Source organism: Eptatretus burgeri, chromosome 6 (genome assembly GCF_056783735.1).
Source record: "Eptatretus burgeri isolate ZD-2024b chromosome 6, Ebu_testis_v1, whole genome shotgun sequence".
NCBI classification, from domain to species: Eukaryota; Metazoa; Chordata; class Myxini; order Myxiniformes; family Myxinidae; genus Eptatretus; species Eptatretus burgeri.
The window spans coordinates 22,085,869-22,104,761 of record NC_140966.1 but is presented as its reverse complement, the minus strand read 5'-3'; the positions used below and the strand labels follow the sequence as shown (position 1 = coordinate 22,104,761).

The 18,893-nt window shown below is 41.0% G+C and overlaps 1 protein-coding gene across 7 annotated transcripts in view; it reads right to left on the bottom strand.

Moving 5' to 3' along the window:
- Positions 1-18,893, bottom strand: part of LOC147024392 (nuclear pore complex protein Nup50-like) — a 159,042-nt gene that overhangs the window by 101,488 nt on the left and 38,661 nt on the right. For 6 of the 7 annotated variants that reach the window (XM_085884275.1, XM_085884274.1, XM_085884273.1 and 3 more), the window contains 2 exons: positions 15,922-16,015; positions 14,030-14,145 (listed from right to left, as the gene is read on the bottom strand). In XM_085884275.1, the coding sequence (XP_085740401.1) occupies positions 14,030-14,145; positions 15,922-16,015 (210 nt within the window). Of the gene's footprint in view, positions 1-11,242; positions 11,360-14,029; positions 14,146-15,921; positions 16,016-18,893 lie in introns of all 7 variants that reach the window. The other variant, XR_015059000.1, reaches the window with a different exon arrangement.

The window sequence follows — 18,893 nt, the reverse complement described above, 5'->3', positions numbered from 1 at the left end:
CTTCGATGGCTTATGAAATACCAGAGAAAACATTATTTAATATTTTTCTTAAATCTAACATGGCGGCCAAACCATGTGACCTATCACTTCGAAATTAACAAACTTGCATCGCATCCATGTCACAAATATAATTCTGAAATCTCGCCTTCATTGGACCAGCGCTTCTGGAGAAGAAGATGTTTGAAGGTTTTAAGGTTTTTTCAAGATGGCCGCCAAACCATGTGACGTATCAACAACAAATTAACAAACTTGAAAGAGGACCTCAGGGGGAATATACCTGTAAAGTTTCGCCTCAATCTGCACAGCCGTTCTGGAGAAGAAGATTTTTAAAAAAAAAATTTTCAAAACAAGATGGCGGCCGAATTACGTCACCGATGACGTCAAAAAAAATTTTTTCTACGATGAATTTTGGTGTAGATGACGCTCAAGAAATTTCAAATTTTTCCCATGTGGCGTTCTACTTGACGAATTTTCACCGGGATACCTCTTCACCGATGACGTCACGAAAAATCACACGTGTTCCCGAGAGGGAGCTTGTTAAAATGTATGAAGCGAAAAAAATTTTACCCTGGAAGATTTCAGAGATACAGAGGTCCAAAGTTTATCGTTTTTTTCAAGATGGCGCCCGCACCACGTGACCAATGACGTCATAATTATAACGTGATTGTGCTATCAAAAAAGATACATACTACGGTGAAAATTTCGTGTCGATCGGACTTTGCGTTCCTGAGAAAATGATTTTTAAAGTGAAAACAGGGCGCAAAATGCCGGCGGAAAAATAATAATAATAACTAGAACTGCCACTTTATAACTGCTGGCAGTGATGACCGGGTACCCAGACGTGTCGGCCTTTGATACAACATGGGACTTTCTGCAGATGACAGTCGCAAAGTTTCGCATTGAAAGGATAAGCGGTGCCAGAGAAAAACATTATTTAATAGTGATACAAACAGAGGCCTGCTTCGAGAGGGCGCGGAACAGACGAGTTCTGAACCGGGCAGCACAAAGCGTTCAATTTCGTTATTACTGGCTTCTAGATTCAAATAATTAAATAATTCTGGCTCCCAAACCGCGTGACCGATCAGGTTGAAATTTTAAACTTTTGTTTCGCATGTCACCTGAATTATAAATGTGAAGTTTCGCATATACAGAGGAAGCGGTTCCAGAGTAAACATTAATTAATATTTATCCTTCAATCCAAGATGGCGGCCAAACCATGTGACTTCTGATGTCATAATTTTCACCACATGTGCAAACACAATTGTAGACGATAAGTGCAAATTTTCGCTTCGCTAGGTTAAGCAGTTCCAGAGAAAACATTATTTAATATTTTTCTTAAAACCAACATGGCTGCCAAACCCTGCGCCCGATCCCGTTGAAATTTCAAACCCTCATTCCGCATGACTGTTGCACCATAAAGGTGATGCTTCACATTTATTGATGCAGTAGTACCAGAGTAAACATTAATTAATATTTTTCCTTCAATCCAATATGGCTGCCAAACGTTGCGTCGTACCTCAAAAGGGGGTTGGAACTTTTTATTCGTCAAGGAGAGGCGGTCATAGTGGTCGAGTTTCGCCTGGATCTGTTCAGCCGTTTCAGAGAAAAAGACGTTTGAAGATATTGTTTTTCAATCCAAGATGGCTGACGAACCATGTGACCTATGACATCAGAAATTTATATTCTGCTTCCAACTGGGTATTGGAACACGGTTGTGAAGTTTCGTGTTAATCGGTTAAGGTGCGTTTTTCTATCCAAGATGGCCGCCAAACCATGTGACGTGTGACGTCATAATTTTTATCATGCGTGCATAATGCCCTCTCGATGATAATTACAAATTTTCGATTCGTTTGGTTAAGCGGTTCCAGAGAAAACATTATTTAATATTTTTCTTAAATCCAAGATGGCGGCCAAACCATGTGACTTATCAATTCGAAATTAACAAACTTATATCGCCTTACTCTCCCGAATATAGTTCTGAAATCTCCCTTCAGTGGACCAGCGCTTCTGGAGAAGAAGATGTTTGAAGGTTTTAGGGTTTTTTTCAAGATGGCCGCCAAACCATGTGACCGATCAAGAAGAAATTAACAAACTTGAGAAAGGATCTCATGGGGAATATATCTGTGAAGTTTCGTCTTAATCTGTCTTGCCCTTCTGGAGAAGAAGATTTTTAAAATTTATTCATTTTCAATCCAAGATGGCTGCCGAACCTTGTGACCTATGATATCATAAATTTAAATTCTGCTTTCCATCGTCGACCCGAACAAGTGTGTGAAGTTTCGTGAAAATCGGATAAGGTCTATTTTTCTATCCAAGATGGCCGCCAAACCATGTGACTTCTGAGGTAAAAATTTTTTACCATGTATGCAGACTTGAGGGAGGAAGGCAATTGCAAATTTTCGCTTCGATGGCTTATGAAATACCAGAGAAAACATTATTTAATATTTTTCTTAAATCCAACATGGCGGCCAAACCATGTGACCTATCACTTTGAAATTAACAAACTTGCATCGCATACATGTCCCGAATATAGTTGTGAAATCTCGCCTTCATGGGACCAGCGCTTCTGGAGAAGAAGATGTTTGAAGGTTTTAGGGTTTTTTCAAGATGGCCGCCAAACCATGTGACGTATCAACAACAAATTAACAAACTTGAAAGAGGACATCAGGGGGAATGTACCTGTAAAGTTTCGCCTTAATCTGTCCAGCCCTTCTGGAGAAGAAGATTTTTTTTTTTAAAAACACTAAAAAACAAGATGGCGGCCGAATTACGTCATCGATGACGTCAAGAAAAACATTTTCCGCAGCAATTTTAGGCGTAGATGATGCTCAGAATTTTTCAGATTTTTCCTATATGGCGTTCTACTTGACGAATTTTCACTGGAATATCGCTTCACCTATGACGTCACGAAAAATCACACGTGTTCCCCATAGGGAGCTTAGTAAAATGTATCAAGCGAAAAAATTTTCCATTGCACGGTTTCCGAGATACAGATGTCCAAAGTTTATCGCTTTTTTCAAGATGGCGACCGTACCACGTGACCAATGACGTCATAATTATAACGTGATTGTGCTATCAAAAAAGATACATACTGTGGTGAAAATTTTGTGTCGATCGGACTTAGTATCCCAGAGAAAATGGTTTTTAAAGCGAAAAAGGGTGCAAAATGCCGGCGGAAAAAGAAAAATAATAATAATAATAATAAACAGAAGAAAAACAATAGGGTACCCTGTACTCACAGGGTACCCTAACTAGAACTGCCACTTTATAACTGCTGGCAGTGATGACCGGGTACCCAGAAGTGCCTTTGACACAACTGATACAACATGAGACTTAAATCAGAGTCGCAAAGTTTTGCATTGACAGGATAAGCGGTGCCAGAGAAAACATTATTTAATGGTGATACAAACACAGGCCTGCTTCGAGACAGCGCGGAACAGACGAGTTACGAACCAGGCAGCACAAAACGTTCAATTTCATTATTACTGGCGACCAGATTCAAATAATTAAATAATTCTGGCTGCCAAACCACACGGCCGATCAGGTTGAAATTTTAAACTTTTGTTTCACATGTAGCCTAAATTATAAATATGAAGTTTCGCATATATAGAAGTAGTGGTTCCAGAGTAAACATGAATTAATATTTATCCTTCAATCTAAGATGGCGGCCAAACCATGTGACTTGTGACCTCATAATTTTACCATGTATGCAGATATCATGGACGATGACAGACGCAAATTTTCGCTTCGATAGGTTAAGCAGTTCCAGAGAAAACATTATTTAATATTTTTCTTAAATTCAACATGGCTGCCAAACCATGTGACCTATCAATTAGAAATTAACAAACTTGTATTCCCTACTCATGTGCAATAGGGGTGTGAAGTTTCCCCTTGATCAGATCAGGTGTTCTGGAGAAGAAGATGTTTGAAGGTTTTAAGGTAAATTCAAGATGGCCGCCAAACCATGTGACCAATCAAGAACAAATTAACAAAGTTGAGAAAGGACCTCATGGGGAATATATGTGTGAAGTTTCGGCTTAATCTGTCTTGCCTTTCTGGAGAAGAAGATTTTAAAAATTTATTCATTTTCAATCCAAGATGGCTGACGAACCATGTGACCTATGACATCACAAATTTAGATTCTGCTTCCTACTGGGTATTGGAACACGTTTATGAAGTTTCGTGTTAATCGGTAAAGGTGCGTTTTTCTATCCAAGATGGCCGCCAAACCATGCGACGTGTGACATCATAATTTTTATCACGCGTGTATACACGACGGTAGATGATAATTGCAAACTTTCGATTCGTTAGGTTAAGCGGTTCCAGAGAAAACATTATTTAATATTTTTCTTAAATCCAAGATGGCGGCCAAACCATGTGACTTATCAATTCGAAATTAACAAACTTATATCGCCTTCCTGTCCCGAATATAGTTCTGAAATCTCCCCTTCATTGGGCTAACGCTTCTGGAGAAGAAGATGTTTGAAGGTTTTCGGGTTTTTTCAAGATGGCCGCCAAACCATGTGACCGATCAAGAACAAATTAACAAACTTGAGAAAGGACCTCATGGGGAATATATGTGTGAAGTTTCGTCTTCATCTGTCTTGCCCTTCTGGAGAAGAAGATTTTTAAAATTTATTCATTTTCAATCCAAGATGGCTGCCGAACCTTGTGACCTATGATATCATAAATTTAAATTCTGCTTTCCCTCGTCGACCCGAACAACTGTGTGAAGTTTCGTGTAAATCGGATAAGGTCTATTTTTCTATCCAAGATGGCCGCCAAACCATGTGACTTCTGAGGTAAAATTTTTTTACCATGTATGCAGACCTGAGGGAGGAAGGCACTTGCAAATTTTCGCTTCGATGGCTTCTGAAATTCCAGAGAAAACATTATTTAATATTTTTCTTAAATCCAACATGGCGGCCAAACCACGTGACCTATCACTTCGAAATTAACAAACTTGTATCGCATGCATTTCACGAATATAGTTCTGAAATCTCGCCTTCATTGGACCAGCGCTTCTGGAGAAGAAGATGTTTGAAGGTTTTAGGGTTTTTTCAAGATGGCCGCCAAACCATGTGACGTATCAACAACAAATTAACAAACTTGAAAGAGGACCTCAGGGAGAATGTGCGTGTTAAGTTTCGCCGCAATCTGCACAGCCGTTCTGGAGAAGAAGATTTTTAAAAAAAAACACTAAAAAACAAGATGGCGGCCGAATTACGTCATCGATGACGTCAAAAAAACATTTTTGACGATGAATTTTGGTGTAGATGACGCTCAGAATTTTTCAGATTTTTCCTATATGGCGTTCTACTTGACGAATTTTCACCGGTATATCGCTTCACCTATGACGTCACGAAAAATCACACGTGTTCCCCATAGGGAGCTTAGTAAAATGTATCAAACGAAAAAATTTTCCATTGCACGGTTTCCGAGATACAGATGTCCAAAGTTTATCGCTTTTTCAAGATGGCGACCGTACCACGTGACCAATGACGTCATAATTATAACGTGATTGTGCTATCAAAAAAGATACATACTATGGTGAAAATTTTCTGTCGATCGGACTTAGTGTTCCAGAGAAAATGATTTTTAAAGCGAAAAAGGGTGCAAAATGCCGGCGGAAAAATAATAATAATAATAATAATGCGTAATAATAATAATAATAAACAGAAGGAAAGCAATAGGGTACCCTGTACTCACAGGGTACCCTAACTAGAACTGCCACTTTATAACTGCTGGCAGTGATGACCGGGTACCCAGACGTGTCGGCCTTTGATACAACATGGGACTTTCTGCAGATGACAGTCGCAAAGTTTCGCATTGAAAGGATAAGCGGTGCCAGAGAAAACATTATTTAATAGTGATACAAACACAGGCCTGCTTCGAGAGGGCGCGGAACAGACGAGTTCTGAACCGGGCAGCACAAAGCGTTCAATTTCGTTATTACTGGCTTCTAGATTCAAATAATTAAATAATTCTGGCTCCCAAACCGCGTGACCGATCAGGTTGAAATTTTAAACTTTTGTTTCGCATGTCACCTGAATTATAAATGTGAAGTTTCGCATATACAGAGGAAGCGGTTCCAGAGTAAACATTAATTAATATTTATCCTTCAATCCAAGATGGCGGCCAAACCATGTGACTTCTGATGTCATAATTTTCACCACATGTGCAAACACAATTGTAGACGATAAGTGCAAATTTTCGCTTCGCTAGGTTAAGCAGTTCCAGAGAAAACATTATTTAATATTTTTCTTAAAACCAACATGGCTGCCAAACCCTGCGCCCGATCCCGTTGAAATTTCAAACCCTCATTCCGCATGACTGTTGCACCATAAAGGTGATGCTTCACATTTATTGATGCAGTAGTACCAGAGTAAACATTAATTAATATTTTTCCTTCAATCCAATATGGCTGCCAAACGTTGCGTCGTACCTCAAAAGGGGGTTGGAACTTTTTATTCGTCATGGAGAGGCGGTCATAGTGGTCGAGTTTCGCCTGGATCTGTTCAGCCGTTTCAGAGAAAAAGACGTTTGAAGATATTGTTTTTCAATCCAAGATGGCTGACGAACCATGTGACCTATGACATCAGAAATTTATATTCTGCTTCCAACTGGGTATTGGAACACGGTTGTGAAGTTTCGTGTTAATCGGTTAAGGTGCGTTTTTCTATCCAAGATGGCCGCCAAACCATGTGACGTGTGACGTCATAATTTTTATCATGCGTGCATAATGCCCTCTCGATGATAATTACAAATTTTCGATTCGTTTGGTTAAGCGGTTCCAGAGAAAACATTATTTAATATTTTTCTTAAATCCAAGATGGCGGCCAAACCATGTGACTTATCAATTCGAAATTAACAAACTTATATCGCCTTACTCTCCCGAATATAGTTCTGAAATCTCCCCTTCAGTGGACCAGCGCTTCTGGAGAAGAAGATGTTTGAAGGTTTTAGGGTTTTTTCAAGATGGCCGCCAAACCATGTGACCGATCAAGAAGAAATTAACAAACTTGAGAAAGGATCTCATGGGGAATATATCTGTGAAGTTTCGTCTTAATCTGTCTTGCCCTTCTGGAGAAGAAGATTTTTAAAATTTATTCATTTTCAATCCAAGATGGCTGCCGAACCTTGTGACCTATGATATCATAAATTTAAATTCTGCTTTCCATCGTCGACCCGAACAAGTGTGTGAAGTTTCGTGAAAATCGGATAAGGTCTATTTTTCTATCCAAGATGGCCGCCAAACCATGTGACTTCTGAGGTAAAATTTTTTACCATGTATGCAGACTTGAGGGAGGAAGGCAATTGCAAATTTTCGCTTCGATGGCTTATGAAATACCAGAGAAAACATTATTTAATATTTTTCTTAAATCCAACATGGCGGCCAAACCATGTGACCTATCACTTTGAAATTAACAAACTTGCATCGCATACATGTCCCGAATATAGTTGTGAAATCTCGCCTTCATGGGACCAGCGCTTCTGGAGAAGAAGATGTTTAAAGGTTTTAGGGTTTTTTCAAGATGGCCGCCAAACCATGTGACGTATCAACAACAAATTAACAAACTTGAAAGAGGACATCAGGGGGAATGTACGTGTAAAGTTTCGCCTTAATCTGTCCAGCCCTTCTGGAGAAGAAGATTTTTTTTAAAAAACACTAAAAAACAAGATGGCGGCCGAATTACGTCATCGATGACGTCAAGAAAAACATTTTCCGCAGCAATTTTAGGCGTAGATGATGCTCAGAATTTTTCAGATTTTTCCTATATGGCGTTCTACTTGACGAATTTTCACTGGAATATCGCTTCACCTATGACGTCACGAAAAATCACACGTGTTCCCCATAGGGAGCTTAGTAAAATATATCAAGCGAAAAAATTTTCCATTGCACGGTTTCCGAGATACAGATGTCCAAAGTTTATCGCTTTTTTCAAGATGGCGACCGTACCACGTGACCAATGACGTCATAATTATAACGTGATTGTGCTATCAAAAAAGATACATACTGTGGTGAAAATTTTGTGTCGATCGGACTTAGTATCCCAGAGAAAATGGTTTTTAAAGCGAAAAAGGGTGCAAAATGCCGGCGGAAAAAGAAAAATAATAATAATAATAATAACTAGAACTGCCACTTTATAACTGCTGGCAGTGATGACCGGGTACCCAGAAGTGTCCGCCTTTGACACAACTGATACAACATGAGACTTAAATCAGTCGCAAAGTTTTGCATTGATAGGATAAGCGGTGCCAGAGAAAACATTATTTAATGGTGATACAAACACAGGACTGCTTCGAGACGGCGCGGAACAGACGAGTTACGAACCAGGCAGCACAAAACGTTCAATTTCGTTATTACTGGCGACCAGATTCAAATAATTAAATAATTCTGGCTGCCAAACCACACGGCCGATCAGGTTGAAATTTTAAACTTTTGTTTCACATGTAGCCTAAATTATAAATATGAAGTTTCGCATATATAGAAGTAGTGGTTCCAGAGTAAACATGAATTAATATTTATCCTTCAATCTAAGATGGCGGCCAAACCATGTGACTTGTGACCTCATAATTTTTACCATGTATGCAGATATCATGGACGATGACAGACGCAAATTTTCGCTTCGATAGGTTAAGCAGTTCCAGAGAAAACATTATTTAATATTTCTCTTAAATTCAACATGGCTGCCAAACCATGTGACCTATCAATTAGAAATTAACAAACTTGTATTCCCTACTCATGTGCAATAGGGGTGTGAAGTTTCCCCTTGATCAGATCAGGTGTTCTGGAGAAGAAGATGTTTGAAGGTTTTAAGGTAAATTCAAGATGGCCGCCAAACCATGTGACCAATCAAGAACAAATTAACAAAGTTGAGAAAGGACCTCATGGGGAATATATGTGTGAAGTTTCGGCTTAATCTGTCTTGCCTTTCTGGAGAAGAAGATTTTAAAAATTTATTCATTTTCAATCCAAGATGGCTGACGAACCATGTGACCTATGACATCACAAATTTAGATTCTGCTTCCTACTGGGTATTGGAACACGTTTATGAAGTTTCGTGTTAATCGGTAAAGGTGCGTTTTTCTATCCAAGATGGCCGCCAAACCATGTGACGTGTGACATCATAATTTTTACCACGCGTGTATACACGACGGTAGATGATAATTGCAAACTTTCGATTCGTTAGGTTAAGCGGTTCCAGAGAAAACATTATTTAATATTTTTCTTAAATCCAAGATGGCGGCCAAACCATGTGACTTATCAATTCGAAATTAACAAACTTATATCGCCTTCCTGTCCCGAATATAGTTCTGAAATCTCCCCTTCATTGGGCCAACGCTTCTGGAGAAGAAGATGTTTGAAGGTTTTCGGGTTTTTTCAAGATGGCCGCCAAACCATGTGACCGATCAAGAACAAATTAACAAACTTGAGAAAGGACCTCATGGGGAATATATGTGTGAAGTTTCGTCTTCATCTGTCTTGCCCTTCTGGAGAAGAAGATTTTTAAAATTTATTCATTTTCAATCCAAGATGGCTGCCGAACCTTGTGACCTATGATATCATAAATTTAAATTCTGCTTTCCCTCGTCGACCCGAACAACTATGTGAAGTTTCGTGTAAATCGGATAAGGTCTATTTTTCTATCCAAGATGGCCGCCAAACCATGTGACTTCTGAGGTAAAAAATTTTTACCATGTATGCAGACCTGAGGGACGAAGGCACTTGCAAATTTTCGCTTCGATGGCTTATGAAATTCCAGAGAAAACATTATTTAATATTTTTCTTAAATCCAACATGGCGGCCAAACCACGTGACCTATCACTTCGAAATTAACAAACTTGTATCGCATGCATTTCACGAATATAGTTCTGAAATCTCGCCTTCATTGGACCAGCGCTTCTGGAGAAGAAGATGTTTGAAGGTTTTAGGGTTTTTTCAAGATGGCCGCCAAACCATGTGACGTATCAACAACAAATTAACAAACTTGAAAGAGGACCTCAGGGAGAATGTGCGTGTTAAGTTTCGCCGCAATCTGCACAGCCGTTCTGGAGAAGAAGATTTTTTTAAAAAACACTAAAAAACAAGATGGCGGCCGAATTACGTCATCGATGACGTCAAAAAAACATTTTTGACGATGAATTTTGGTGGAGATGACGCTCAGAATTTTTCAGATTTTTCCTATATGGCGTTCTACTTGACGAATTTTCACCGGTATATCGCTTCACCTATGACGTCACGAAAAATCACACGTGTTCCCCATAGGGAGCTTAGTAAAATGTATCAAACGAAAAAATTTTCCATTGCACGGTTTCCGAGATACAGATATCCAAAGTTTATCGCTTTTTTCAAGATGGCGACCGTACCACGTGACCAATGATGTCATAATTATAACGTGATTGTGCTATCAAAAAAGATACATACTATGGTGAAAATTTTCTGTCGATCGGACTTAGTGTTCCAGAGAAAATGATTTTTAAAGCGAAAAAGGGTGCAAAATGCCGGCGGAAAAATAATAATAATAATAATAATGCGTAATAATAATAATAATAAACAGAAGGAAAACAATAGGGTACCCTGTACTCACAGGGTACCCTAATAAACAGAAGAAAAACAATAGGGTACCCTGTACTCACAGGGTACCCTAATAAATAATAAACATAAGAAAAACAATAGGGTACCCTGTACTCACAGGGTACCCTAATAATGAAACCATAAAAAAGACACGAGAAGGGCACTCGGTCGAGCACATACCTCTGGCATGCAATGCCTGATCCATGAAAACATATTGGGCCCAATACATTTTTGTGATATCGTGCTATATATCGTTTTTGGCCCGATATATCAATGGTGAAGAATCACTTTAAAAATTAAACTATTCTCATATACAGATCCGGATACGGATCAATTCGTCCTTGCCACGCACCCAACATGTCCACCAAGTTTCATCCAAATCCGTCCACAACTTTTTGAGATATCGTGCACACAAACAGACAGAAAGAGGTGAAAACATAACCTCCTTCCCCTTCGGTGGCGGAGGTAACAAGGATAATAATAGACAATACGTGTATTAAAACAGGACAGGGATTCAAAGCTATGCTTTATGGTTCTGGCAAACAAAGACTGTTCCAGGCCTCCCTCGTATCTGCAAATCGTGCCAAAAGTAATGATCATTCAGGAGATCTGGCATCCAAAGGAAAAACCTAGCACGTCACATTGGCGTGGTTGGCCACTCACCAGGTTTAATTTTTGGATCGAGATGCTCAGACTGAATTTGTTGTGAGTTATGCTGTGCCGTGTTTCATGAACGAAGACTACAGTCTCAAAGACTCTGGGGTTGAGGACAACTCCAATCTGCAGGTTCAAAAACCATACACGGTTGAAATTCATAACAGTGACGACATAATGGATTCATCACTCAGCTTAAACACATTTACCTGTGTATACACATCATGCAATGCAGTGCGTGACTAGAACAGCACTCGTGAGAACACGTACCTCCGCCAGGCTGAACAGTTTACATTTTGTATCTCACTGATAGGCCGGATCTGAACCCAGAAATTTCACCAAAATCGAATCAATTTGCCCTTGCCACACACCCAACATGTCCACCAAGTTCCATCCAAATCCATACACAACTTTGAAATATCGTGCTATATATCATTTTGGCCCTATCTCTCAATGGTGAAGGATCACAAAAAAAATTCTAGCAGTTGGATCCGGATCTGGATCTTCACCAAAATCTAATCAGTTCATCCTCGTCACACACCCAAACTGTCCACAAAATTTCATCGAAATCAGTCCACAACTTCTTGAGATATCTTGTAAACAAAGACAGACAGACAGACAGACAGACAGACAGAAAGGAGCAAAAACATAACCTCCTTCATCTTCGGTGGCGGAGGTAATAAAAATGATGCCAATAAAATTCAATATCAAACAAGAAATCAGAGCCATCTCTTTGGACATGTCCCAAGCTTTTGATAGTCTGGCATCCTGCCTTGCTCTCAAGTGTCTGCCTATGGAATCCAAGACCAACTCCACTCTTGGATTACTGACTTCATCCACTCTTGTAACCAATGCGTGGCTCAACGGAATCCTTTCTTCTCCTCTCCGTCAAGGCTGCAGTACCCCAAGGCAGTGTTCTCGGCCCAATCTTAATCAATGATCTCACTAATTGGAAAATCCTCTATCTCTTTGCTGATGACTCCACTCTCTACAGTGATATCCCTCATATATTTCTGAAAGACAGGCAGCAGCCTCTTCCCTCTCTTCAGACTTCGAGAAAAACAAAAAAATTAAAATAAATCACAAAATTGGCAAACACTTGGAACATATGTGTATATATATATATATATATATATATATATATATATATATATATATATATATATATATATATATATATATATATATATACACACACACACACACATGTCCCTGCCTCTGTCATCTACTTTCTCTACAACCGTCTCAAAGAGTTCCAGTCACTCAAACTCTTGGGTATCACTCAGCCATGATATCTCTTGGGCAAGCTACATTTAAAACTTGGCCTATAAAGCCAGACGCTAAATTGGCATCGTGCATCGTGTAATGTCCTTCCTTGGAACACCTGAGCTCCTATACACCGATTTTCATCCACAGCTTGATGGAAGCCTGCTCTCCCCTCTGAGCTAGCTTCCCTGCATCACACCTTGCTCAGTTTGATGCCATGGAAGCCAAGGCTTTCAAGATCATTGGCACCTCTCACGATGAAGCAAAGTCTGCGGGCCTATCACTTCATCACCAGCAGGTCAGTGGTCTCGATGTTCTTCCACCTCATTTATGGTCTTGCACCCGATGTCCTCTCCTTGTTCTGTCCCCCTCAGGTTATCTGTGGGACACACAGTTCCACCAGCAACCCCCTCAAAGTGAAACTGCCTAAATCCAGAACCACTGCTCACCTCAACTCATCTTTTTTTTTTCCCAACTGTGGACCCAACTTTCACATTCTTTTCAATCTCATTCTTCCCTCCAGGTCTTCAAGACAGTTGCTCACCACCATCTCACGCCATCCCCCATCCAAAACCATGATATTTTCTACACCCATAAACCATCCCCACCCCTCCCAAAATTTTGCTCATGCATCCATCTTGTCCACCCCCTACGTTCTCCCCTACCCCTCGTCATTGCCTTCATCCCTTGTTTATCAGTCTCAGTCTTTCTCCCTCCACCCTGCTATTGGAGGCATTCCCTCTATGTTGTGTCCTATTCTGTTCTGTATCCGAGCTCTTTCACAGCCTCGACCATGTTTCCAGTAAAGCAATAGCTAATTGAAGAATAATGAAATTCTTACAAAAAATAACCAAAATCAGCACTTTAACAATGAAACAGATTGAAGGAAAAAGTTTGGAGCAAAGAATTAAAAGTGCAAAAAGCATAACAGACAATATCCAAATAACATACAAGATCACAAAAAGACCGACTAAAGAGATATAAACAAAAATATTTAAGAGTTTGGACGTTAATGTTCACCAAATTGTCAAAGGAATGAGGGACTTTGGATCACGTTCGGGTTTATGGCATGTCAAATCGTTTTGAGTTCCTTCGGCTATTATGTCTTTATACCAATTGTCTAGTTCGAGGAAATATGTAGTGATCATAACTGGAAATGAAAACAGACGTTTTATCTGGAATTTACAGTGCATTTTTCGTTTTTACAGAATTTACAGGCATTTGCAGTACGAGTACAGAGATTTAATGTGGAACTAGATATGTAGCTCGAAGGATCGGGGTACATGAGAACTGTGCGGATAAATTATATTGTAGATATGATAATGATGTCTGCACATGAGGGTCTTGTGAAAAAGCGGTTGAACTGTTGATGCTTTTATTCATTCTCACCATACACCACTCTTCACCCCCAAAATGGCCAAGTTCCTTGTATTTTATTGCATATTAAATATTTTGTTCATGCAAGTTAGCAATTTTGTAATGTTTGCAAAGTTTCTCTGAAATTGACATAAATAAATAAAATAAACTCACCAAGGTTTGTGTCTGCTCTCACCAACATCTGCGTTTTCTCACCAACAGGTTTGAGGTGGAGTATCCCGATTCCTTTCTCTCTGTATTCACCATCCTTCTTGTAAAAAAGCTTGCACCTGCAAACATTAACCCATGATAATAACAACAATGACGAGGGGAATAATTTTAATACAAGGTGAATTGGGATCAAGCACAGTACCAGTAAATAATGCAACATGCTATATGTCTAGAGAGTTGGGACTCGGTTCAGATCGGGATTGGTAATTTTGTCAAATATTCACCGGATTCCGGTCCCCAAATAAAGGTGGAACTCGGAGAAGTAAGCAATTTTTATCTATTTATCAAATTAACTTTTTTATCATGATAGATACTCATGGAAGAGCTAAAATAGAGTGGATGCAAGTTGACCGCATGGCCACAATTAAATCTGCATTGACAGGTAAAGTGGGCCAAGGTACTACTCACATTAAAATACAATGATGTCCGAAGCAGGAAATGACAGCAAATAATTAGTTACTTGAATGTGCAAAATATATTTCCATTCCTTTCATCCTCACCTGGATATAAGAGGAGCTGAGTTTCTCCATCACACTTCATCATAAAGAGTTCTTGCTGTCAGAGAATAATCTATTTACTTGGTTTGAAAGGTAATAATAGATTTATTTGGAACAAAAATTAGTTGTTTCATCACAAAGCTGCCCATTTGAAAAGCCTCTTCCTGAGTTTGAAGAAGCATTAATTGTGATTTCCTCATGCAGGGATTCAACCAAATGCAAAAAAGAAATCAAAATTTTGTTGAAAAAAAAAAGTTGCAAAAGTTTTTTTTTCTCTAACAATTTTTTTTTGGTGGGGGGAGGGGGTTGGAAATCACTAAAAACATGTAGAAATGCAAAAAAAAAAAAAAAATTTCTAACAATTTTTTTTGGGGGGAGGGACCAAGTCCAAAATTTAATGGCATGATCCTTGGACCATACCAAACCCCCCCCCCACCAAGTTTCGTCGAAATCCGTCGAGGAGTTTTTCCGTAATACTGTTCACAAACAAACAAACAGAAAGGGGTGAAAACAGTAACCTCCATCCATCTTCGAAGATGGCGGAGGTTAACTAGAAGGGTACTCTCGGTGGAGCGCATACCTCCAGCACACAATGCCTGAAAAAGCAGAAGATATCAGGCCCAATAAATTTTTGAAATGTCATGCTACATATCAATTTTGGCCCAATCTCTCAATGGTGAAGAATCACTTCAAAAATTAAATGAGTCTCATAACCAGATCTTCACCAAAATCAAATCAATTTGTCCTTGTCACACACCCAATCTGCCCACCAAATTTAATCCGAATCCGTCCACAACTTTTGGAGACATCCTGCACACACAGAAAAAAAGACAGACAGACAGGGGTGAAAAGAACCTCCAACCACCTTCAGTGGCAGAGGCAACAACTGATTTTACATCCTCAATGAAACTCAGATAGACATGCAATATGGTTGTGATGGAATGTTCAACATGCTGTCTATTGATTAAACCAGTCAGCTGTCATGAGGGGATGGCAGGATGGGCTCGAAGTACGCACACTCGCTTCCGAGTTGTTAGCCTGGGTGCAAATCAGAACTCGGCTTTTAACTATCATCGTGGTGTTTCATCAATGCGTGTCCATTGGATGGACGTTAAAATGGACATTCAATCTTCCGGCATTAGTTGGTGGACATTAAAAACACCTTGGTGTTCTTTATGGAGAGCAGGCAATCTATCGTCGGCACCCTGAACAAATTCCAAATTCCTGTCCTAACCTACAGGGGCCACTGCATCAACACCACAAGCTAGGTGCTGCCTTCGAAAGAAGAAAATAAAGGCCAAAGTCAAATGGAATTGTTTGTAACACACGCACACTCACTTCTTAGAATAGAATGCTTCTTCTTCTTTCACTTGATTAACAATTGGCTTTGGGGGTTCAGTGTTCTCTTCTTCATCTTGACCATCGTGCAATTCTATTGGGGAAGGGATAAAGACAGGAAGCAATAAATTAAGCAAGAAAGAAAGAAAACGTGTATATGTGTGTGTGTGTGTGTGTGTATGTATATATATATATATATATATATATATATATATATATATATATATATATATATATACACATATACACACATACACACATGGACATATATTGTTACGAATCTGGAAGCCATGAGCACTCAACATACAGGTCCTATAGAACAGTTATATCGGTAAGTATGCGTTTTTAGTTAGGGTCCCCGTCCCTCGTTTAGTGGGCACTGGACTAGTCGGCCAGAGTAGGCCAAGAGTCCAAGGGACCGGGATAGTGTAGTGGGCACGGGCGACCCGCAGAACGGGACCCGTAGTGCCAAAATGCCACATGGGCATCGGAGGGGGGCAATGCCAGGAAGGGCAACCCCCCGCGTTAAAAGGGAGCAGGTAGGCTCAGAGACAGCCTCAGGGCCCGGGGGTGCCATAGTTAGAGTTCGGCAGAGGGGGAATCCCTGCCATGTGAACCACGCTGCCCAGCCACAAAATTGTGCAAGGGCACGGAAGAAAATTTGAGGGCTCGGCCCAAATTTATAATGGACACCAAAACAGGTGACGGGAATCATGGTTGTTAGAACCAAGAGTTTAAAGAGACAGGCGTTTTGAAAAGCCCCGGGGTAGTTTAAAGTTTAATAAATGTTAGAATAGGTAGGAAGTGTACCCCTTCGCACCATCCATCCCTTTGCTCTCCGTAGGCCGCTGGACCCACCTTGGTAGATTGCTGAAATCTGTGGGAGGCCATTCTGAGGCTTTGTTGGGCCTCAAGACAGGACGCTAGCCTCTTCCCTATTCCCCTCCGAAAAGGATTTTAGGTTAGATGGACAGGATAGGTTAGCCGGACAAAGACGACAAAGGGAGTTTGGGGGACGAAATTCTAAGAAAAAAATAAAAAGGGGTCTAAATTTGTTTTCTTGTTACAAGCTAAGGGAGTGGGTATGGACAGAGACAGGCAAAGGCGATGTGATGGGGGGAGACCATAGGTTAGGTCCGAGCCCGTTTTCGGAGCGGCCGGCACTACCGCACTCTCTCCACAAACCTGATGGAACCAAACCAGAGGCCGGCCAGCTTCCTCTGTTGGCCTGTTTTTGTGCTACAGTTGCCTGGTCTGCATCTGCCTTGCCATGCCTCATTTGCTTGCCTTGCAATAACCCCATGCCTGCTACCCCTTATTTGCATTGCCCCTTTGTCATCATCCTCAACCATGTGCGCCAGGATCATCCCGTGTTTTGCAAGGACTGCCCTGCAGGCAGCCTCACCACGGGACTGCATTTGAGCAGCCCGTGTGTCCATTTTGTGTTCTTGCAACCATTTCCATTCAAATGAGCCAGAGACTGCATTGAGCATCCTGGCCACGTCTTTCTTCTTGCATAAAGGCCACTTCAAATGGCCTGTGGGACGGCGCATGGCCTGCCGTGTTAGGGTGAGTTGCCTCCAGCAGCTGGTGGTATGAAAGAAATAGAAAGAAGGTTCACTGCGAGGAATACTCAAGGGGGACCTTTTGAGCAGGCCCTGAGGACGACTGACCTTCAGCTGATGAGCACTCACCCACACACAAACTTAACTTTGCCATGCCTCTTTCCCACAGAGTCCAGGTCCTGGGCCATGGTTAGTGTAAATAGATAAGTAAGGCTTGTGAATAATTTAAAGACCCACCTGTATGTCTGTCGTAGCGCCGGAAATTGTAGTTAAGTTCTCGTTAGTTAGTTGTTAGTTAGTTACGCAGCGCATTTGGTTATTTATTTTTGGGACATGTATGAAAAAATGTCGCACTCAGGGATACGTAGGTAAAACGTACTAGGGGAAAATTTACACATGCTGGTCACACGCAAATTTGACGACTCGGGACGAGTCTGTAAAAGGGGAGGGGTAGTGTTACGAATCTGGAAGTCATGAGCACTCAACATACAGGTGCTATAGAACAGTTATATCGGTAAGCATGTGTTTTTAGTTAGGGTCTCCGTCCCTCTTTAATGGTTGAATAAATGTACATGCGCTGTGAGTTATTTTCATAGTTTGGATTTTACATCACTCACAACAACTACGGCTACTACATCTCCAACTGCAACAACGCCATCTTCGCTCACACAGCGACAACCCTCTGCTCCCAGCATTCTCTGCGTGCTCGCTGGAATGTGGGAGTGTTCAGAATTCATTCGGGGATGGAATTCCATTCCCAAATATGGTCATGAACCGATCCGCTTGGCTGCGCGCCAAGTAAGGGAGTGCTTCGTGTTCCACCCACTGAGGACGGGCCACGCCTGAGCGAACCACGCCCATGAGCGATAAAAGGAACGGAGAGGAAATAATCGGGGGGGGGGGGGATCTGCTTGAGCGAGAGAGGAAGAATTCACGCCCGTTGAAACCGCATCTCTCGAGGGGGATCTGCTCGAGCGAGAGAAGAAGAATTCGCACCCGTTGAAACCGCATCTGTCGAGGTGGATCTGCTCAAGTGTGGAGAGGAAGAATTCGGGCACGTTCGAAACGCATCTCTCGAGGCTGGGCGAAAGGCATCTCGTCGCTGGCGTGCTCTGGTACTCGGCTCGTCTCGTGGCTGGCGTGGTCTGCGTCTGGCTGCCCTGGTCCGTTCTTGGCAGACTGGTGCTCTGGGAAGGTGTAGACGTCGAACCGCGTGCTCGTGGCCAGGTAGCCTGCCACTTTCTCATCCCTCAACTCGAAATCCCTCTGAGCTGAAGGGATAATAAAGACCACTTTGGGTCCGTTTCTTTTGGGTGTGCGTCTGTGTGTGTGCCAGTCTGAAAGTAGGAATTGCTTAAGTGCTCTTTGCTGTACATATTTGCATGTCCATGCAGTTTTGTTGCATGC